Here is a 24,731-nt window from a genome sequence, read left to right as displayed (position 1 = left end):
TATCACGTTATTTAACACTATTCTATTATTTTACATATGTACGTTGATTCAAGTGTTGATAAACCATGTGTCTAATACTTCATAGCTAACTTCTTAAACAGGAACAATTCTAGCGTTTCGTTTTTGCATTGTGTGAATGAATATCATTTTAAGACAAATTTTCATATACATATCTGAAGAAATAAATAAAACTCTTTACGTTATTTGTTATGCATTTATATTTTATGTCATATTTTATATATTTAGCCTTCACCAGTAAATTTATAAACAAAATCATATGAACTCTAGGGCACAAAACGCGGTGCAGTTTGCCAACATTGCAAGCGCAATTTTTTCCGGTTGTCGTTTTTGACTTTTGGCAGATAAAAAATATACCATAATTATTATCTGAATATGAAGTTGGCGATTACTTACGTTTTATTTGAATTTTTGCGACGAGTTATTGGTTGTTCGCACAAATTCGGACTATTTCATTAAATGTAAATGCAATTAATTATTAGGGTTCTATCTACTTAGATAATATTTTATTTGCTCACACTCTTTTCTTTCTTTTCAGATGTTTGTGGGAATGTAACCGTAGATATTTCTACGTGTTTTCTCAATTAATACTTCTCATCGACTAACTTAAACCGCGAAAATGTCTAACGGTAACGCAGGAGATACCACGAACCACGTGGAAAATGGCATAAATGATGAAAATCGGTAAGTTTAGAACCCTTAAAAATTACTCACGATTAAATTTACTTTTACCATTATTTGAGTTATTATGTAGGGCATCATTCTGTATTTAAAACTTTATAATAATTTTTAGGTTTGCTAGAAAAATTTGAATGCGTTTAGACTTTACAATTATTTTTTTATTTACATACAATTTTATCTGCTTTTATATTCTGGTTTTCACACGTAACTTGTTCTTGAAGTCTGTGGTGAAACTTACTGTGATGCAAAATATTTTTGTTAGGTAGGTATGAGAAATATTGTAAACCTGCCAATGACTAACAGCACAATTTTTTTTAAGTTACGACAAATGCCGAACATCATATTTTTACCTAGCTTATAGCATCTAGTGCATACTCTCATAATTTTTTCTTTCAATTTTATGCATGGAATGTTACGGGTCAATCCGATTAACATGACTAACATGAGTCACGATTTTATGGCATGTTCCATTTATTCATGATGCAAGTTTAATTTATAATCTATCTCTAAATAAGTGTTACTTTCCTGATATATGTATAGATCCTTTCATTTGCAGCTGTAGTTCAAATAAACACTCAGTGAAGTCGTGACTCACGTTAGTTTTACGTGGAATGTGGATTCACCCTTACTATTTTGCTTTGATGGCCCCTGTACACACATGGCCAACGGTTCCACCAGCCCTTTGTGAAACCCCTTGGCCAAGATAAGAGCCGCTGTTTACACATTGGCGAACCAATCACTTGGCATTGGCTCTTCATGAAAGATGGACGTGGAATGAAAAAATCTAGGAAATTCTTGGTCATAGACGTTGTCAGAAAAAAAATATTAAAAAATAATAACCCCGTAGTAAAATTAAATTATTTGCAATATTAACAATTTTTTGAATATTCTGATAAGAACATTTATCTTTTTTAGGAAATACATTAAACATTTGCAAGGTTATTTTATTTCCTAAAATCTACACTATTATTGGCATAGATAAACTTATTATTTTCGTAAATATATCACTACTGTCCTCTCTGACGGCTGACGACCAACTGAATGAAGCGCCAACGTGTAAACGCAGTTGGCCATTGGCGCCAAGATCCTTTGATGTGTGGACAAAAAACCGACACGAATCGGTTGGCCGGCAAGCGCAAGCGCCAACTGCCAACTTACGGCCAAGTAGCCCTCTACACACATGGCCAAGGGGGTTGGTGGAACTGTTGGCCATGTGTGTACAGCGGCCATGAGATAAAATCAAACATTACAATACTCCACGATGTAGCCACAGCTACTGCAAGAAACTTAGAGGTGTGCAAGCTCATAGCTCTAGATGCTGGAAGCATGTCAATTGAGGCATGCACAACTATATCACAATACAATCCCTCCACCAGTCCAATATGAGTCATGATGACAATTACTGATGTGCCGACGGAAATTTTCACTTAGGAAAACTTCAGAAACTTTACATACTTTGTATGGACAATTGTATGGATGGAAACTTTCCATTTCATAAATTAAAAATCCCTTTATTTTTCGTGAAATTTTTTTAAAGTTTCCGCTACTTGCACATCACTTAATGACGATAATGATGTGCGTAATAACCTTTGTATCCAACAACTGACAATTACCGACAACACTGCTACGTCATCCCACTTGCACATTTTACATTTCAGTGGTAACAGCATGTGGCAGGCGTTATAATATTGTTTTCTTTTCCAGCGGCACCACCTACTTCTTTTCCAGACCACGATCAAGTGCAACGTTGAAACAGAGGATAGTGCTGTTCTTGTCTATCTATTGGAAGTCTTTGCTGATTGTACTGACACCTATACTTTTGTTGCCGATACCCATTCGTAATCATGAGCCGGTGAGTGAAAAGTTTCAATCATCTGTTTCCTTCACCATATTTTCCTCTGCTGTCCTTTAATGTATGGCACCATATGGCGCCATAATTCGGCTGGCAATATAATTCATGCATACTGCTACAACCCATTCATAATGAGGCATCATACATCACTGGCAAGGCTTTCAAATCATCAAAAATACTTAATATAGACAGTAAAGTAACTCATGTCACTAAAAAAAGGCTCGAAATTCGAAAACCTTCGCCGGTATATGTATATTTCAAATTTGTCGCCTTTTTAGGGTTCCGTAGCCAAAATGGCAAAAACGGAACCCTTATAGTTTCGTCATGTCCGTCTGTCCGTCTGTCCGTCTGTCCGTCTGTCCGTCTGTCACAGCCGATTTACTCGGAAACTATAAGTACTACAGTGATGAAATTTGATGGGAATATGTGTTGTATGAACCGCTACAAAATTATGACACTAAATAGTAAAAAAAAGAATTGGGGGTGGGGCCCCCATACATGTAACTGAGGGATGAAAATTTTTTTTTCGATGTACATACCCGTGTGGGGTATCAATGGAAAGGTCTTTTAAAATGATATAAAGTTTTCTAAAAAACATTTTTCTTAAAGTGAACGGTTTTTGAGATATCAGCTCTCAAAGTCGTAAAAAGTATGTCCCCCCCCCTCTATTTTTATAACTACGGGGTATAAAATTCTAAAAAAAATAGAGGTGATGCATGCTAATTAACTCTTTCAACGATTTTTGGTTTGATCAAAGTATCTCTTATAGTTTTTGAGATAGGTTGATTTAACTGTAATTTTGGTTAAGTTATTGGTTTATTATATTTGCTGCTACGGAACCCTTTGTGCGCGAGCCCGACTCGCACTTGGCCGGTTTTTTTAGTCACAAGATTTGCTTGACGTCTATGTGGCCGATGTGGCAGTCTGATAATAATGTTTATAAACAATTATTATTTATAAACTGGATCCAAATTGCCAAAGATAGGGACATGTGGAAATCGATGGAGGAGGCCTTCACCCAAAAAGGGTTAATGCACCAGCATAATTAAATAAAAAATTATGTAAAAAAATTCTAATTGCAAGTAGAATAAAAGGCTTTTTATTTTATTATATTTATTTTTTATTACTTAAAAACCCCCTAGAAGCCATTTAAAAAACTACCCTGATGACACTTGAACTCACAGCCTCTGGATCTCTGCTAACCCTAAAAATTCCCCATTTCAGGCCTTCAAATGCATGTACGTCGTCCTCATCATGGCGACCTACTGGGTGTTGGAACTGCTTCCCCTCCCCGTGACCTCCATGCTGCCTATAGTCCTCTTCCCAACCATGGGGATCTTGGACTCCGATAAGACCTGTGCAGCGTACATGAAGGAAACTAATATGATGTTCATGGGAGGACTGATGATCGCTGCCGGAGTACAACATTCGAAGTTACCGAGGAGAGTGGCACTGTGGACTGTGCAAGTTGTCGGATGCTCTCATAGAAGGTAAGAGCATTCAAAACTGTTTTAGTAATCTCAGGGACTTATCATGAGTCTGCAATTTCACCATCAACACATTGCCTCGCTCTGACGTGTGAACCCAGCTATTGTGAAATTTCGAAACTCACTTCTGTACTACAAATAAAATAGCTAATACAAAAATTTCACCTTTTTTTTATTCTTTCAGACTAAACTTCGGCCTCACCTTCGTAACCATGTTCATTTCAATGTGGGTGTCGAACGCGGCCGCGACCACGATGATGGTACCTATCGTAGAAGCCATCCTTGAAGTCTTGGAGTCCCAGGGTCTCGGAGACGTGTATATTAACAGGAAGAGACCGGAAAATGGGAAAGAAGTTAAGGCGAAGGATGAAAAGACTGATGAAGAGTGAGTATTTGCCATCCATCCATCCCCTGTTTTAGGGTTAGAAAGACAGAAAATCTATCTATCTCCACCAAAGATATATGTAACTCCGTATAGACGGATAGTCTAAGAAAAAAAGGTATGGTCTAGGCCGATGGCGTTACACCTTTGGGGAACGCTCGGCTAGATGGCTCTTAAATTAACATTTGACATTTTAAGACATATCAAACTAACAATATGGGCCAAATTGTCAAAACTGAGGTTCAAAAGTTTTAAGCTTGTGTCGAGAGATGGCAGTCTTTGCAGTGTGATTACAGGTTTTACTTTGACAGTAACTCTATAATACTCTGTCCTCTTTGATCTCCACTTAAAAAATTCACGTCAATTCGTCGCTCCGTTTTGCCGTGAAAGATCGACAAACAAACAGACACACACACTTTCCCATTTATAACAGCATGGACAAAGACACATGTAACTCCTTATAGACAGCTACAGTCTAAGAAAAAAACGTACCTCAGGACCATATAGGAAAAGGTATGGAGGCCTAGATGGTGTTACACCTTTGGGGGACGCTCGTCTAGATGGCGCTAATATTATATTTGATATTTTAACACATATCGAGCTATGAATATAGGCCAAATTGTCAAAACTGAGGTTCAAAAGTTTTAAGTGTGTGTCGAGAGACGGCAGTCTATGCACTGTGATTACACATTTTACTTTGATAGTAACTCTCTATAATACTTGATCCTCTTTGGCATAGATTACACTAAGAGGTATATTAAATTATTTTATTATTTTTCCAGGGCTCCAATTCCTAGTGACATCACCATCTGCTATTACCTGAGTATAGCCTACGCCTCAACCCTCGGAGGCTGTGGAACCCTAGTCGGAACTGCCACCAACTCTGCCTTTAAGGGAATATTCGACAGGTAAGATATCCAGGTACAGGTCTATTGTCCTTTGAGCATAGAGGAATCAGTAAGGGAAGAGTTCAAGAGTTGTAACTCCATACATCAGTAAATGCGGGTTATTTGTATAGGCATAGTTAAGTGACATCTAGCGACAATCACGCGTCAATTAGCGTAAATTATTAATACTGCTACTTGTCAATAGATGTCGCGACGAACGAAAAGTCTAATGCTCACCAATTTTTAGCTAATATTACAATAGTATTAATCAGTATTCTGTTTTCAATTCCTTCTGCTTGTAATATAAGTTGTAAACTGATTTAATACTACATTTTTGGAAGACACAATAGTGTTGTTGTATTTGACGCGTGGTTGACACTAGATGTCACTACAAATAACTTGCATTTACTCATGTATGGAGTTACAACTCTTCCGTATACGAGTTTCAGTCATACAACCGTCAATACATATAGTTCAGAGAACAATCTACTACCTAAACTTAGCTTACTTTACCTTGTACTACAAATTCTGTCTTCAAAGTACGTTCGACAGGTAAGATTTGACACAGTACCAGTATGTTCAATTCGTCACTACTTTGAAAAAATCTCGTATCTCACGCTGCTCCTCAAAGTTAAAACGCAGTAAGTCCATATGCATTCCATACATACTTACTACAATTTTCTTTTCATTGACAGACGAAGATACAAGTTTTTTTTAGTTCAGCTGTGTTTAATCTTGGAAAACTGATTTTCTTCCCTGGCTGTCTTTTTTTTTAGATTTCAATCGTTTGCGCCACAGCGGAGGAGTGAGAGATTACGCTTCCATTTTCTACGACGCAAGAGTTTTTTTTTTTTATAAACTGTCCAGTGATTGACCTTAGTCGCACCTGATGGAAGGTGACGACAAGGCCGAGGTTGTAGCTCACTGGTTCAGTTGTCATATGTATCCATAATATGTAATGTATTGTATTTGTTTCCCAGTGAGTTCCCGGAGATCCATCACGCGGTGAACTTCTTCTACTTCATGGCGTACAGCACACCACCCATGATACTGATGCAGCTGCTAGTCTGGGTCTCACTCCAGGTCACTTTCATGGGCATGTTCAGGTTAGTACATACTGTATGGAATATATCTTGAAAGATAAGTAGGCGAAATTAACGAACATATTTTACGTTTACTACCGCGAAAGAAAAACTCATGAAAACTCGAAAATTCGCGTTTTCCGGGATCTAAGGCTACGCTAGATCGATTTTTCACCCCCGAAAACCCCCACATAACAAATTTCGGCGAAATCGTTAGAGCGGTTTCCGAGATCGTCGGTATATATAAATAAATAAATATACAAGAATTGCTCGTTTAAAAGTATAAGATTAAAAAGAAGCTATTTAAGATAAAATGGCGTAGCATAAGAAAACCTATCATAAAAATACTAAAACAAGCATATGTATGTACTTACTAGTATTGCTGTAGAGTCCAAGACTGACTGGTGTAGTTTTTAAAATACAAACAATAACTAATTGTATTATTTCAGGCCAAACAGTGAAGCTGCAAAGAAGGTGGCGCTGGCATCAGGCTCCAAAACTACAATGAAGGTTATCAACGAGAAATACAAGAGCCTCGGACCAGCCACTTTCCATGAAAAGGTATGTTTAAGCTTTTTTTATTGTTATTTTATCTTGCTATCGGGCAGGCAAGAATGGTCGCGTCATAAACGATATAAAGTCGGTCGTCCTTTTCGCACTATTTGTAAGTGAAATAGGACACACCGGTGCGATAAAGTTTATCCAACTAGTGTGCTACGCCCGCAGGTGACAAGCCTAGAAATAAATTAACAATGGAAAATCCATTACCTTGGGCGAGGCTCGAACTGAGTCCATGTTCTGCCAACTGAGCTACCGACACTTCATCCACTGAGAAGAACCCTAGCGACATCTATCGTAATACTGTTACACTTTATACATGGCTTTTGTAGTTATAAAAAAATTGCCAATAACGATGACCAACCTCTACTCAATTGTTTTTTCAATAAACAATTAGCATATTAGCGGGTTCGATTCCCGGCTTCGCCACCAGTGGGCTTTATCGTTTTTTCTTTAGTGTATAGTATCTATCTCAGTTTATAATATTAGCATAGTTTGTTAAATTGTTGATAAACATTCGTCCTAAATGTAAGCATAATCTAGGGTAGATTTTGTTTACTTTTTTTTAATACCACGTCGGTGGCAAACAGGTATACAGTCCGCCTGATGGAAAGCGGTCACCGTAACCTATGGACGCCTAAAACTCAAGGGCTGTCACATGCGCATTGCCGACCCATTAGAAACTTGTACACTCCTTTATTGAAGAACCCAATACTGTAGTTCATCGGGAATACGGGAATTGATTTAAATACCTAAAAAGAGACAAGACTATATTCATTTAAAATTGTAAAGTAAAGCACAGTTTCAGCTAACAAAGTAATGTTTTCAGGTTTCAGGCGGTCTCTTCATCCTGGCGGTGTTCATGTACATCTTCAGAAAGCCCGGCTTCATGCCTGGCTGGGCCGACTTACTGACCACCATGTAAGTGCATTATTACTCTACCATGGGGTCTCATCCGGAACAGTGCAAAATTATTTCCAAATAGATCTCATAGATGGCGCTAAGTGTCACGATTGACGATTATTATTTTTTTATCAAATAGATTTAAAGGTATTTGAAGCGTCATAAATTAAGTACATTATAAATTAAATACAAACATCGATGACAACACAAATTTAATGCATTATTTTAGAAATTTTCAAAGAAATAATATCACGTAATATATTGCTACTGACTATGACGCAACAACGTGAACAACCTGCGCGCGACAGTATCGAGCTACCTAAATTTTATTGCATATTGTCACTAGATGGAGCTGTCACTATCTACAGTATACTGCCAACGAAACGGTGCGATTGTGTGCGTTCCGTTCATTGAGATATATGTACTACGTACTATAGGCGACGTTGCCAGACGAAAACTCTGCACAAGCTGACAAATGCGCGGAGTGCGCGAAGCGGTAATTTACGCGTAGAGTAGTAAGTCCACCATCAGATGTGACACATTATTATATTCCGCCTGTCAAAATTATTTATTTATTTATTTACAACTTAAAAAATACAAAGTAAGCGATCACTGCCGCCCATGGACACCCGAAACACCAGGGGTGTTGGAGGTGCGTTGCCGGCCTTTAAGATGGATGTACGCTCTTTTCTTGAAGATTTATCTTCTTTTTTTAAAATACAAATATATACTTATATATAATAATATATATATAGTGCGGTCAGTTTTTTTGGACAAAGCGTAGGTATCCATTGTTCTCTTTTTTCATGACCAGGCCAAAGAAAACAGCAAAAAGTGAGCGTGCTAAAAATACAATTTTACTCAATAACTGTTACCAATCAATAAACAAATTAACTTTTTTTTTATATTATAGTAACATAATTCATAAAGTAGTAAGTAGTAAGTAGTTACCTAATAATTTTCCAAATTGAAATAAATATATTTCGCAAATCTATTAGAGGTGAAACACATTAGTAGGAACAATGAAAATGGCACATCTGCGCGGTTAACTTTTTAGTCTATGATTGCGTCACCAAAATCGCGCAGCCTCGGTCCCGCTCGCGTGTTCGTAGAATATTCAGCTGTCAGCCGATAATATTTATTTGTGTACGTTAATAATGTAGGTATACGTTTGTAGTAGGGTGCGTGACAAAAATGTCGTCTATTTCTATTAAACAGCTGCCAATGATCGAAATTCAAATTAGTTGAACAATTTCCATTGAAAAAAAAAAGTTTGTAATGCATCGGTCCGAATTGTGGATACTAGTTTTATCATCTTTTAGTAGATACAATTGAATGTAAAATTATTTATTTTGCCTGACACTCTTGAGTATTTTTTATGCCGTTATTTTAATTTTACAATATAATATTTGGAATATGGTGCTTATAATTATTAAATATAAAACATTTTTTAAATACTTTTTGATACAAAATCATACTTCATTGATTTGGAACAATGCTTTTTATCGGACCTACAGTCAACCAATTGGAACCCTAGGCCACTGTAGAACTATGTCATAGTAACGTTATAAATCAGATTGTAAGAAATCTCTTACTGCTTGTCATTTTGACATGGTTGTAGAGTGGCCTAGGGTTCCAATTGGTTGACTGTACATCCGACACTATCGGAAGCGTTTATCGGATGTAGGATGTCGATCTGACACCCGATATCGGATCGGATAATGTGAAAACGGCCTAAGCATTAACCGTTAGTGCGTTTTCACATTATCCGATCCGATATCGGATGTAGGACCGATATCCCATACATTGAAGCCGCCATCTTTGATTTTTGCCTTTGAAATCCTTCCGACATTTGCTACATGCACGACCGATGCGATGCATGCGAAATCAAACCTTATCGATATGGAAGTATGAGACGCGACGATTGCCGACTGGCTAGGATTTCCGAACGCACACGAATGCGCGCTCGGTCGCCGATTTGCGGCGGAGTGGGCCTAGACCTCGACGCGACGCCGCACTTGCGTCGCGCGAAGCGCAACAGCATTTTAAAACATTATTATTGTACAAATATAATTATTTATTAACCACATCAGCCCCCCCCCCCCCCCGACCAAACCAAACCAAAAACACACTACATTTTTGCATTTTTCCCCTCGCTAGGTCGGAAACACGCGTTTTGTCCTTCAATACCAGCAGGTAAAAACCCACTAGTGGATAAAGTAATTTGACCTTGAATATAGTCATATAGTGAATCTAGTGATGACGATATGTTTTACCACCTGTGGAACTCCTGGAAGCAGTGATAAACGCGTTTTTTGCGTTGTACTTTCCTCGCTATAGTGAGGGAAAATGTTGTTGTGTATCGTGGTTCAACTATAGAATACTTTCGCTTGCTCGTTTTTCAATTCCACACTCGCCGTTAAAATACAACTTTGCACTCTTGTATAACAAATAACTATGTATTTTATATTTTTGAATATATTTTTTCAGACTGGCACTTAAAAAGAGTTTAAACGTTTTTTTTTTCTAAAAACCTAAATTTTTCAACAAAGGTTACCAAGGCTCGATCGGCGCGCCTAGTGGACGCCAGGCTTAAATTGTCTGGTCTTGGTGTTTTAATAATTTTATGTGTTTATAGTCGTAATTTATTTGCGAAGTATTAATTTTATATCTGTATTTTTAAATTACACTATGTTGTGGTACCGGGAAGCATATTTTAACTTAAAAGGACGTAATGACAACATTTCATACCATGTTTCAGAAAATAAATAGTTTCGGAGTTTAAATTAAGTTTGCAGTGTTTGCACAATTTTATGAATAAAAATATTACTCTCGAAAATGTTTTATCAAATACGTACTTTACATTTTGTTCATTATGTTTACTACATGTACATTCTTAGCTATTATACTTATGTATTTCTTACATAATAATATTCATTTCCATATTTCTAATTAACTACGCGCCTGCTTTAGAGTGCTTTAAATTTTAACAAATCAATGCATCCTTTGGTCGGGGGCTGGGGCCTCTCAACTCAAGGTCGCCGGCGCCGTGGTCGCGGGGCGCGGGGCGTGGGGCGCGGGGTGGGGCGCCGCGGATCTCGTTCATTCAATTCCGCTTACATGTGTTGCGGACAGAGCGAGTATATTATACGTACGCGGCGAGCACACATACAAGCCGCACGGCAACGCCATCTAGTAATGTTCGACTTTAAACGTCCATGTGACGTTATAGGTTTAGTGCGTGAAAGCTAAAACAGATGTCGCAAGATGTTGCAGTTTGATGACTATTTCGACGTAGGATACTGATAAGAGTTTTGTTGGCCACGCGTGGCTACTGGCGCCATCTAGCTCTTTGAGTGTGGATTAAATTTAGCCTACAGGTCTAGAATACTTAGGACGGCGCCCATTTTTAGTATGGGATTAGGTATCTGTACTAGTATTATTTGATCTGTGACTCTACTATACCACTATTGTACATATATACATATAATCACGCCTGTGTCCTATAAAGGGGTAGGCAAAGCACATGAACTACTAAGTTTCAGTGCCACTCTTGGCAAAAAGGGGTTGAAAGAAATCCAAATTGTGACATTGCAGTGACAGGTTGCCAGCCTCTCGCCTAAGCCACAATTTAACCCATATCCCACAGTCGACTTCTACGACACCCACGGGAAGAAAGGGGGTGGTGAAATTCTTAACCCGTCACCACAAATGTGTTTTTTTTTTTTCTAAATAATCATTGTATGTAAATAATTGACGTGTAAATGTGAATATTTTACCAATAAACATCTATATCACACGGGTACTATTGTACCTTGACAAATTTGTTAGGGTTCCGCATATATGTATTAATAATAGATACTCGGCGTACCCCTAAATTCCTCCCGATACAGATATTTCTTCCTGAGTCATGGATGTTTTCTATGTATATAAGTATTTGTATATTATATAATTATATTACCTGCAACACAAGCCTTCTTGAGCTTACAGTGGGACTCAGTCAATCTGTGTAAGAATGTCCTATAATAATATTTATTTCATTAAAATGTCAAAAGGGACTCTACGTGATGACTGCGGCGACTCTTTCGGCCGCCCTAATGTGCTTAACATCATTGTTCCGTTATTTTATGGATTGACATGCTTTTGCTTTTGTAGTCGACTTCTAGCGTCAAGTAGCATATTTATCAGTACCGCTACTTGACGCTAGATGTCACGAGTTATGTGTGATGTGTATTATTGCTCCAATTAATGTATTACTAAATAATAAGCATTGAATTTATGAATATTTCAAGGGGTTTAACCATCCATATAGTATGTGGCTCGACCAGACAAGAAATGAATCACTTCTCGAAATAGTGCGTAAAAATAGCACCATCTGTAATGAAATAGTACATTACGAATACGATACAAGTGCGTAAAAAAGGAAGTACGAAACGAGTGGCGATAAATTAAAACACGACCGAAGGGAGTGTTTTAAATCGACACGAGTTTCGAATTTCCTTTTCGCACGTGTATCGTACGACGTTTTTCAGTACAGATGGCTCTCCGAAGTTTCGACCTGGCATATAATGAACCACTTCTCGCACTAGTGCGTAAAAAAACCGCCATCTGTACTGAAATAGTACATTACGATACAAGGGCGTAAAAAAGGAAGTTCGAAACGAGTGGCGATAAATTAAAACACGACCGAAGGGAGTGTTTTAAATCGACACGAGTTTCGAATTTCCTTTTCGCACGTGTATCGTACGACGTTTTTCAGTACAGATAGCACTCCGAAGTTTCGACCATGCATATAATGAACCCCTTCTCGCACTAGTGCGTAAAAAAACACCATCTGTACTGAAAAGTAATTTTCAGTATATGGTAAAATAAATATAATTTACCAAATAAACCAAGATTCATCTAAATGTATTTGAGTTAAACACGAACTAATACACAAAAATTCATGTTCATAAACCATTTTAACAATTTTTACGAGATAATTGATTGTTGCAGGAAAGTGAAAGACGGCGTGACGTCCATGTTCATCGTGGTTCTCATGTTCATTCTGCCCATGTCCATGGACTTCCTTAAGTTCTTCTCGGCTTCAGCGTCATGTAAGTTACCTTTCTGTCTGAAAGATAATCAACCTTATAGCAGATTGGATTCACCCGAAGATAAGTGACACATTACATCAATAAAGTATTGAGAAAAAGCGTACATCGGAAAATCAAGAAAAAAGATTTGCTTGCCACACCTTTGGTTGATATTAAAATTTTACATATCTGGTAATGGAAAATATTATCTACCTGTTCTAACCCTGTGTCAAAAATTGGCGTAGTTTCCCGTATTTTTTTTCAAAAACTGTTCAACCTATCAAGTTCGTGATTGATATACATATTGGCACGAAATTTCAGCTTTCTAGTGCTAACGGTCACAGATTATCCGCGGACGGACGGACGGGCAGACAGACATGGTGAAACTATAAGGGTTCCTAGTTGACTACGGAACCCTAAAAATGATAGTAAATGACTAAAACAATTTGCATTGACTGATGGCGTCTCTGTAATACTCAAATATTCTTTGATTTATGTAAGAGTGGCCTAATATTTATTAATTTTCAGACGAGGAGCTTGCCAAGTCCAAGCCTTCAGCCGGGGTGGTGACGTGGAACATCCTTAAGGAGAAGATCCCGTGGGGTCTGCTCTTCTTGCTGGGTAACATACTATTTTCATTACTTAACAGTTATAGATGTTAAACTTTTATGAGACATACTCAAATATTTAAAGATACGGATGTAGTCACGTTAATACATCGCGTTCGGCGTAATTTGGAGACCCGTCATCAGCAATGAGTGGTCACGCCTGAATATCCGTCAATTTAAATAACATATATACAGTCGCCATCAGATATATAAGAGCGCCCGAGGTACTCAAAAATATCTGAACACGCCTCTATTGCCTAGGCGTTAGAGGCGTATTCAGATATTTTTGAGTACCTCGGGCGCTCTTATATATCTGATGGCGACTGTACAATCATAACATCACGCCTTGGGATGAAGGGGTAGGCAGAGCACATGAAACTGCTCAAGTTTCAGTGCCACTCTTGGCAAATAAGGGGTTGAAAGAAAACGAAACTGTGACATTTGCAGTGACAGGTTGCCAGCCTCGCCTACGCCACAATTTAACCCATATCCCACTACGACGACACCCAAGGGAAGAAAGGGGGTGGTGAAATTCTTAACCCGTCACCACACGGGACCGGGGATTTAAATAAATTAACGTCTAAGGCCCACTTGCACCAACCACTTAACTCAGGGTTAATGGGCTGTCATCTGTCAAATTCCATGTAAAATGGTGGGTTAACCCTCTATTTTCGTTGGTGCAAGTGGCCCTAAGTAACTTAACTGATAAACTAGCCTCTGTTAAAATTGATAAAAAAATTACGTAATAATAGTATTGATGATCTACTGATCTTTTATGATGTATGAAGCACTCCTTTCTTACTTATTTTCCTATTATACGGATAAGGTTTTAGTAGCTCGGTTGGCCGAGCGCTGAAATAGCGATCCAGAGGCTGTGAGTTCAAGTCCAACGCAGCGGGTTGTCGGTTGCGAAAGTGTTAATGTTTTTTGTGTCCACCAGGTGGCGGCTTCGCCCTAGCCGAGGGCAGCAAGGCGACCGGTCTGTCATCAATGATCGGCAGCTCGCTGAGCGGGCTGGACGGCTTCCCGCCCTACGTGGTGCTGCTGGTCGTGGTGGCCGTTACGCAGTTCATCACCGAGTTCACCAGCAACGTCGCCATCGCCAACCTCATACTGCCCGTGCTGGCCAATATGGTGAGTCGATCACTTCTGTAGTACATAAAAGTCGCCGTATTGTCTCTAGAAATTCGCCATAGTGTGTCCAGTAAGTCGCCATAGTGTCTGCATTAAGTCGCCATGTTATCTCCAAAAAGTCGCCAGTATGTCCAAAAAGTCGTCGTAATGTCTTAATTAAGTCGCCATTGTGTCTCCAATAAGTCGCCATATTGTCTCCAACAAGTCGCCATAGTGTCTCCAGAAAGTCCCTTAGTGTCTTCAGAAAGTCGCCATAGTATCTCCAGTATGTTGCGATAGTATCTCCAGAAAGTCACCATAGTGTATCTAGAAAGTCACAATTTTCTACAAAAAGTCGTTATGTTGTCACCTAATTGTCGCCATGTTGTCCCCAATAAGTCGCCATAGTGTCTCTAGAAAGTCGTCATGTTGTCTGAAAAAATTCGTCACGTTATCTCCAAAAAGTAGCCATGTTGTCCCTAATAAGTCGCAATGGTGTTTACAATACGGCGCCATCAATAATTAAATTGATATGATTCTAATTTATTTTGTTGTTTTACAGGCGCGCACACTAAAAATGGACCCTCGGTACCTCATGATCCCGGCCACGCTGGCTTGTTCCATGGCCTTCCATATGCCCGTGGGCACTCCACCCAATGCTATCGTCGCTGGTGTGGCCCACATACCCACTTCTAAAATGGTAAGCATAAATATAAGAAGGAAGGAGATTGCCGGACGATTTGTATTGAATACGCCTGCAAGTTTTTGAACAGTCACCGGCATAAAGAAGTGATGATTTCTGTACCTTGTCGCTTTTAATCGTTTGACAATTTCGTATGACATTTCAAAAAATACGTTAATATGACAAGGTACAAATGTCATCACTTATTTATGCCGGTGACTGAACCTCATTTGGAAACGGTCGCTCCTGTTAGCTATTGAGCAATACACGTCCATCTTTTATTTATTTAAACTTTATTGCACAACCAAAGAAACATGTACAAATGGCGGACTATGACCAAACCTATTCATGCTTGTCTAAATTCCCACTGGGTACGAGAACTCGCACGAGATTTTCCCCGGTCTGGCCTAGTCAGTAGTGACCCCGCCTGCTTAGCCGTGGTCGCGGGTCCGAATCCCGGTAAGGGCATTTATTTGTGTGATGAGCACAGATATTTGTTCCCGAATCATGGATATTTCTATGTATATACCTAAATATTTGTATATTATATGTATCGTTGTCTGAGCACCCACAACACAAGCCTTCTTAAGCTTACCGTGGGACTCAGCTCAGAATCTGTGTAAGAAAGTCATGAAATAAAACTATGAAACGTCGGTATGTATAACGTAAAACGACGGGGTGTTATAAGTTTGATGTGTCTGTGTGTCTGTCCTTCTGTCTGTCTGTTTGTCTGTCTGTCTGTGTGTCTGTCTGTCGCATCGTAGTTCCCGAACGGATGAACCGATTTAGATTTAGTTTTTATTGTTTGAAAGCGAAGTTAGTCGGGAGTGTTCTTAGCCATGTTTCATGAAAATCAGTCCACTATGTCGGGGTCGGGGGTTTTTTCAAAATTTTAATTTTGTGTACTTTAAATTAAAGGAAAAATGGAAAAATTCACACCTGCGGCAGGACTCGAACCTGCGACTTTTTGGCCTTGCCGGGGCCATAAGGCCAAAAGGTCGCAGGTTCGAGTCCTGAAAGAGGTGTGAATTTTTCCATTTTTCCTTTAATTTAAAAATATGTAATATCGCTCGCAGACGTTTCTGTATGATAAAAAACAAATTTAATTTTGTGGTTAGGTTATTTTAACAAACTTACTTCTTCTTCCAGGCTATCGGCGGCATCGGTCCCAAAATCATCACCACCCTCATAGTCTGGGGCTCCTACCCGCTTTACGGCGAAACCCTCATCTTCAAGAAAGAGGACGTGGAAGCCCTCGCCTACTTCAAGGACCAACAGCCCACCCCCAAAACCCCGAGCCTCCAACTCTCCTGCGGCAACACTACGACGGACGCCATCTTGAGTGGCACCAACAGGTTTGGGTGTAACTTGGTACAGAATTCGACGCTGAAGGGACTGATTACTTGTGAGTATATAGCTAAAAGATAAGTTTTGAAAGGATTTGCTTGAGGTTTAAGGTATTTAATCTGAATTTTTTACTTACTTGACACTTATAGCCTGACCAGAATTATATGACTACTAGCGTTTGCCCGCGGCTTCACACTCTTTAGAAAGAGACAAAAAGTAGCCTATGTCACTCTCCATCCATAAAAATCACCTCATTATTTGTCGCTCCGTTTTGCCGTGAAAGACGGACAAACAAACAGACACACACACTTTCCCATTTATAATATTAGTATGGATTGTCAAGAGGACGCTGGTATTCTAATGTATGCGGTGACAGTTCAAGAAAACTTTCAAGAAAAGAGCGTACACCCATCTTAAAAGCCGACAACGCACCTCCAACACTTCTAGGTCCGGGTGACCATGGGCGGCAGTGATCGCTTACCATCAGGCGACTTGTCTGCTCATTTGCCTCCTATCCCATAAAAAAAGGATAAAAAAAGAAAATAGCTCTGATGAATTTCCTCAACATCGCGCGTAGTCAAATATTTCTGCTCAACTTTATATACACTAGTGTCTTCTGCCGTAAAAACGCAGGCTGTCCCTCTCGTGCCCATACGGAAGAGCGATAGAGATAGCTGCGATAACGATATTATCGTAAACGTTTGTGCATTTGGATATCACTTTTGAGCGTTGGTCTGTCATATTAAAAAAAAAAAATTACGCTTAAAATATTTTTTAATATGTACGAGTCTCACGGGAGTTTTATAGTTAAAGTTGGTCTGTCATCTTTTCAGAAATCAAATGTCAAGATTAATTATTACAGATTTCATTTCTAAGCCAAAAACTTTTCAAGCAAATCAATTTGGAACAAACTGTAGTATCTGTACGAAAAACCGCCATGATTAGTATGTAAAACATTAGAAATGACAATTTACTAGCAATCATTTCATTTAGAATTTAACATATTGTATGAAGAAATACATGAACTATCTATAACGATGGTAAATTCTTTAGAAAAAACATATCGTCACTACTTTGAAAAAATCTCGTTTCTCACACTGCTCCTCAAAGTTAAAGCGCAGTAAGTCTATATGCATTGCATACATACTTATTACATTTTTCTTTTCATTGACAGAAGAACATACAAGTTTTTTTCAAAGTAGTGACGATATGGTTCGACTCAGATATTTTCATACTCCAAAATATCACAAAATGCCTTTTGGCATCCGATTTATATGCATTCAACAAGCATTTTTGTACAGGGAATGAAGAATATTATTTCTTATTTTATATATTTTTGTATTCATGTACAAAGATCAACATACCTGACATCCAGTTTACATTTGAGGAAATGTTTAAAATCATTGAAAACCAACATAAGTGAAATATATATTATACTGTATATTTTATTAAAATAGTACATTACGATACAAGTGCGAAAAAAAGGAAGTTCGAAACGAGTGGCGATAAATTATTCCTTTTGGCACGCTAATCATATGTACGACGTTTTTCAGTACAGATGGCCTTACGAAGTTTCGACCTGACATAATGAACCACTTGTCTCACTAGTGCGTAAAAAAACACCATCTGATACTGAAATAGTACATTACGATACAAGTGCGTAAAAAAGGAAGTTCGAAACGAGTGGCGACAAATTAAAACACGACCGAAGGGAGTGTTTTAAATCGACACGAGTTACGAATTTCCTTTTCGCACGTGTATCGTACGACGTTTTTCAGTACAGATAGCACTCCGAAGTTTTGACCTGACTTATAATGAACCACTTGTCTCACTAGTGCGTAAAAAAACACCATCTATACTGGAAAAGAACATTTCAATCTTATGCCCACCGACACAGCAGTCAAATATAACAACGCATGGAAAAAAGGAGTAGAAATTAAAAAGTGGCAACATTGTAGTGTTGTCCCTTTCCAATCAATGTATGAGAGAACAGGACGACACTACGATGTTGCCACTTTTTATTTTGTGCCTTTTTTTTGCTCTACTGTCAAGAACGCGTATGTGCGTTTTATAATTCAATTTTAGAGGATTATACTAACTTGTTAAAAACTATAGTAGGTATAATACTTCTAACGCGCTGTGATGGATTTCAAATACCATTTGAGTGTTCCATGCTTATGATATTATCTGCATGAGGGTCCTTTTCTCCGTAAAGACACATTTGCGAATGCCTTTTCTAAATTTCAATAGATCTGAAAAAATATTTTAATAAATAAAAATCAAGTTGTTATTGCGAGGAGTATGTAGGTTTTATTTTATACCAACGATTTATTTATTGTAGAACAGTTGTTGTACGTCTTTAAAATGCTTTGGTTGCTGTATAGACGACCTTTTAGGTCTCCGTACATTATGGATTACCGAAATCAAAATATATGGTTATCGAAATCAATTTGTTTATTAGTTACCATTAAAGATGTTTTACAGTGCCAAATGCGCCTATTTACGCTGCCAATTAGGGCACAGCCTTATTTAACACATTCACTGCCAGGAACCCGCCTGCTCGTCAAAATTTGCTCAGATACTGGACAACCCGCGAGGCGGGTGGTGATCGTTTTCTGGAGTAGTGTGCCATTTTTTGTCTGGCAGTGAATGTGTTAACACGTTCACTGCGGTACCGGTCCTGAAGGCAAACACAAAGTATGAGTTAATTGCCGCAGCGAAGGTGTTAAGATTTGATTACTGTTCTACAATGAATAATTCTTTGATTTATACATATTTAAACAAATTATGAATGAGTTCGGTGGTAGGGTGGTGTACTGATCCATACTCATTTTATTGACAAATATTTGGTGCCAGAATCATGTTTTATATGTGTTTTATTCTTAAAATATTTATTATGTCTCATATGTATGTTACATTTATAGGGAGCCATACCAGAAAGGTATAGTATGAATTTTCTGAGATGAACGTTTCGCTTTTGCCGTAATCTGTTAAACAAAGGCCTTTATTTCTATTATTCACCGCGGCTAGCTCCCGTTTCCACAGCACGTGCTAAAGTCTCAGTGTAGTTAAAAAGCAACTATCATGATAGCAATAAGGTTCAAATTTATTAAACAGTTTGTAGTATGCAGGTAACTTTTTTTGAAGATGACAAAACGTGTTATCTCCGAAAGGGCTTTTTATGGATTTGAACCTTATTACTATCATGATAGTTGCTTTTTAACTACACTGAGACTATAGCACGTGCCGTTTAATCGGGAGCTAGCCGCCGTGAACAATAGACACAAAGGCCTTTGTTTAACAGATTACGGCTAAAGCGAAAAGTTCATCTCAGAAAATTCATACTATACAAAAGGAACCCTTATGGTGTGACTCTGTCCATCCGTCTGTCACGTTGTTTAAATATCTCGAGAGTCGAGTACTACTTGGGCTATAATTTTTAATGATAAAAATCGATAAAAAATTGTACATCTTATGTGTCGTTTTGACACAAAACTTCGTTAAATACGTTGACAAACCCTTGTATATAAAAAGTCAAGATGTATTTACGAAAAATAACACCAAAATTTATTTATTTTTGGTAATGTACCAGCCCAAATAATAGTCATTGAAAATGAATATGGTATATTGTGGTAGAATAATTGTGATAGCAAAAGGTGTTTATAATTTTATATATTAAGTGCCTTACGCAAATCTCTATTTTTAAAACAAAACAATACCAAAACAAAACTGAGTTGACTGTTAATACCATAATATACTGAAACCTTCATAAAGTTTGGCAAGAAAGAGTAGAAATTATCAGAAAGCGGCAGTATTTTTATGTCGTCCCTTTCAAATCAAATTACTTGAGAAAACGACACTACAATGATGCCACTTTTTAACTCTGTCGCAACCAGTGACCCGCCTCGTGGGTACTCGCGAACGCTGGGCAGGGTGTCGCCATACAGAGGGCGGGGTTATAGATAACTCCGGTTTCTGACTTAGTGCGCCATTTTTGGTCTGGTAGTGAATGTGTTAATTTGTACTCTTTTTTGACAGATTGTAGCATGGTAAAGATAAATTGAATGTTATATTTTTATTTCAATTATTGAATATGGTGACAGTCAACTTATTTTTTTATAAATGTCCGAAGCTGCCAGAAAAATAAAGTTGCATTTTAGAACGAAATCGTTGCAAATGTTATTTTATATATATTTAAATATTTGTCTAGTTTTGTACAAGTGCAATAAATTCCAGGCATTGTAACGAGTTGCCATAATAAATAAACATTTAAGGGTGAATCAACTTTTCTTTGCCAGCAAAATTACGCATACTTCGACTACATGTGGTCAGAAAATTTAATTTGTATTTAGTGTAATTAGTTTATACTTATTATATTAAAAACAGATATACAAGCTATGCAATACATCATGTTTTTATAGGATTTGCTATTTTATTACTTTATTTCGAGCAGTGACCCAGTGGACATAGCTGTCCCTCACTTTTGTATGAAAAAAGTGTCTCTTCCACTGGGTCACATATAGATTTAATTGTAATTGTTTTTTTTTTAATTATTCCCTTAATGTGAAATAAGAATAAGGATCTTTATTCACGATGGCCAGGTTAAAACTCACAAAAGTAGAGCTAATAATAAGTATGGGCAATTCTTGCAAAAAGCAAGAAAAAGTTGATTCACCCTTAAACCAAACAAGCTCTGTGCATGTAAAACTATAATTCGCTCCAGAATATTTTCATTTCTGTTTTTGTATTATATTGAAATTACAACTCCACTAAGTACCATCGACAAAACTGTTACCTGTACCTTTGTAATCCCTATAACATGGACATAAAGGCTACCCATGGTTAGCTGGTAGTACTTAGACCAATCTATTTCAATTTATAATTTAGACCGATCTGTGAAATATGTAAAATACAGCTTTTGTACCCTTATCACAAGTTATTGACAGTGTTAAAACTAACATTTTCGTAGTAAATTGACATTTTCTGTCTTCCCGCCGGAAAGTATCAAATTCCGGGCCGTTGCGCTAAACGAAGTTTGGTAACATACCGGCTCCGTGATCAGAAAAATAGAATACACACCTCGGCTCCGCCTCGGCCATTTAGGTAGACTTACATGTCAGAATTGACACTATCAGTGATGCTGGTAAGGTGAATGGAGCGATATAATGCTGATTTAATTCAAGTGTATGACAAATGCATTTTCATTTGACAGTAAATTTATTTTTTATATTTTTAGTTGAGCGCTTGGCGTGTGAATGTGTTGTTTTTGGAGGCGAGAAGTCTCAAAACTATTGTAGATATTAATATTTAATTGAGACGATAAATAAATATGTTTAGTTGTACAAATGCTTTTTATTGTGACAATAATTAATTCCGTGACAAAACGGGATAAATATGTGAAGAGGTAAGTACCGGCCACAGTAAATAAAGTACTTACTGGTTACAATATTAGTTGAATGTTGAGCAGTACAAGTTCCGTTTGTCGCGCCACTAGCGACACCTCGTGTCAAGTAGCGGTACTTTTAATTCTGGTACTATTAAACTCAAAAATCGGTGTATAAATATTTCTCAAAAATATGTCGACGAATAAGGAGTATGCTTTGTAGCAACTCTTTACTTTTAAATGTACCTATATTATGATGTTCAACTTTTTATTGTACCGGTGTGGCTAGTCCTTAAAGTCGGGTAGAATTCGAATAGAAGTTGGTTACACTTACGTATCTTGTCTAAGTTAGAAAGACTGTTGGAAGAAAATATATATTTTGTATTATTGTAGATATATTGTGACATATTGTTTGTTGTCTCAGATGTAGTAGAAATTATTTGAGGTGCTGACAAATATTTGTAAGTTATTTTTGGAACTCCACTTCAAATTGTTTCAAATATTAAAACTCATGTGTAAATAGAAAAAACTAATTTGTATTGTTGTTATTTAAGAAATAAATGGTTGAAATTTTAAATTGTGTTTTCTTATTAAAAATACACCAAAATCTGCCTCATTCGTATTACTTATTTATACCCATAAAGTCAGTTGATGGAGTAAAAGAAATTACAGTGTCGTATGAAACACACTTTGACTTAGTGCGTTTTCATATAACCGATATCGGATATAGGACCGACATCCCATATACACCCTGTTTTTATTGAATTCCGTTAACTTTAAGGGAAGGTTATTTAGATAAAATACAATTAATTCGTGTAAGAAACTAGCGTCTTAACTCTTAAAAGATAGTTACTGAACACGTATGTGACAGCCTTTACCAATTCCCAAGAATCCATGGAAAATCCATTCCTAACGTTATTTGACGTGTGCCGTAAATCACTTGACACTAACTTAAATGTTATTCTTATGGGTCTCTCACATCAATAAGTTCATTTATGTATTATGTATGAAAATGATGAAACAATTTTTTTAAAATATATACAGGATGGTTCCTGATAATGAACCTAGCTACGTGTCGAATTTAACGGAAAACAAGAAAAACACGGTATATAAAAGGCGCCATCTTTGTTTTTGCCTTTTAAATCCAATGCGAACGTGCACTAGAGGTCTAGACTCTAGTCCAAGGTGACTCTTGCTAATTCTTATCGATATCAATGTAATAGTTAATAGATAACCCTTTACGAAGGGGAACGTTAGCGACCAAAGTGAAAAGGAATAACCAGTCATAAATGTTTTCCACATTTACTGACGTAGGTAATAAAATTATTCCGTGTTTATTTGTGATCACACAATCAAATCAGCCGAAGATTACGAGTACTTTTTGACTCCGGTAATGTATTAGCAATTGATGGAGTGATAAATAACACAGATTACTAAGAAGTTACTGTACATCAATAGTATATTATGTAATGGTAGCTTTATGAAGGCTATAAAAGTTATGTCCCGCGTTTTGGCTTCGTGCGAAGTGCATGGAGGGGGTAAGCAAAGCGATCGCAGTGCTTGCGGTGGTCAAAATCGACACTGATTGTGGTTGTCATCTATCAAAACTCATAAAATATAATACAATGTGTAATGTTTGATATGGGGCATCAATGTTGTTTCGTTGTTAATTGTAAAAATAATGGCATAAATAGTCGTTGCACGTTCTATGCGTTTCTTAGAGCACACTGGAAATTGGATCAAAGAACTAAATGGATAACTACGGTGAAAAGAAAACGTAAGTGACATGTCAAAACAAAACATTATAATAAATTATATTTAAGCTTTGTTTACCTAATATTGTTCAATACGCTGTTAGTATTTTTCCTACCGTAAAAGATTATGCTTAAAGATTTAGACCTAGCCTGGGAATAGGCCCGTGTCGGATATTTCTGCGGCCGCGGACATGACTAGGTACTTACGTTTAGATTTGTTTTATATGGCATTAACGGGACGGAGGTTTAGCGAATACCATATCACTAGCTCGAAGAACTTGTACCATTACTCCTATGTTATTCAAGATTCCTTATATGCCCTGCCAGCATCAATTTATTGACTCTTTCTGTAGACTGGGGTTGGAAGTTTATACCGTGAGTAATGGCTTTGGAAACTGATTTTTGGTATTATATCCATGTGTTTATAATCTATCTACCTAAATTACACTTGAAATAGTAGCTCTTGTTATTAGATGTATTTAAAATTAACGAAAAATCGTTAAAATATAATGTTTGTTTACATGTCATTTTTTGACATTTTCCACTTCAAGTTTACATGGTAGTGGGCGTAATTTTCGTGCACGTAGCCATTAGGCCACGAGGCCTGCCGAGTGGCCTAAGTAAGGTACGAGAGTAGCGAGTAAGTAGAATACTTTAGTGTTATTTCGCTACGCTCTTAGATGAATTTTGGGATCTTTCAGTTGTTCATGTAGGTATCAAATCAATATTAGTATTATTGAATTTGTGCCCTCATAAAACAGATATCTACATACATATTTTAACTAGGTAGGTAATTACTTTAATCGTTTGAAAAAAGTTAGATTATTTTTCGGTTTTTCCACTTACGTGTAGTTAATCGGGAAACTGTAAATTGCCATAATAATCTTATCCAATGTATAGTATCCAAACGTAATATTGT

The 24,731-nt window shown here is 37.4% G+C and overlaps 1 protein-coding gene across 1 annotated transcript in view; it reads left to right on the top strand.

Moving 5' to 3' along the window:
* The window catches only part of LOC125236360 (protein I'm not dead yet), a 64,798-nt gene extending 47,169 nt beyond the window's left edge, over window positions 1–17,629 (top strand). The window contains exons 2-14 of the mRNA XM_048143139.1: window positions 557–702; window positions 2,404–2,551; window positions 3,776–4,041; window positions 4,223–4,423; window positions 5,203–5,328; window positions 6,288–6,413; window positions 6,839–6,950; window positions 7,777–7,868; window positions 12,846–12,946; window positions 13,454–13,546; window positions 14,474–14,667; window positions 15,209–15,346; window positions 16,478–17,629. Of these exons, the coding sequence (XP_047999096.1) occupies window positions 638–702; window positions 2,404–2,551; window positions 3,776–4,041; window positions 4,223–4,423; window positions 5,203–5,328; window positions 6,288–6,413; window positions 6,839–6,950; window positions 7,777–7,868; window positions 12,846–12,946; window positions 13,454–13,546; window positions 14,474–14,667; window positions 15,209–15,346; window positions 16,478–16,756 (1,941 nt within the window). The 5' untranslated portion in view covers window positions 557–637 and the 3' untranslated portion in view covers window positions 16,757–17,629. The remainder of the gene's footprint in view (window positions 1–556; window positions 703–2,403; window positions 2,552–3,775; window positions 4,042–4,222; window positions 4,424–5,202; window positions 5,329–6,287; window positions 6,414–6,838; window positions 6,951–7,776; window positions 7,869–12,845; window positions 12,947–13,453; window positions 13,547–14,473; window positions 14,668–15,208; window positions 15,347–16,477) is intronic.
* Window positions 17,630–24,731: the final 7,102 nt, after the last annotated feature.

This window comes from Leguminivora glycinivorella, chromosome 19 (assembly GCF_023078275.1).
Source record: "Leguminivora glycinivorella isolate SPB_JAAS2020 chromosome 19, LegGlyc_1.1, whole genome shotgun sequence".
Lineage (NCBI taxonomy): Eukaryota > Metazoa > Arthropoda > Insecta > Lepidoptera > Tortricidae > Leguminivora > Leguminivora glycinivorella.
This window is presented reverse-complemented; position numbering and strand designations above follow the sequence as displayed.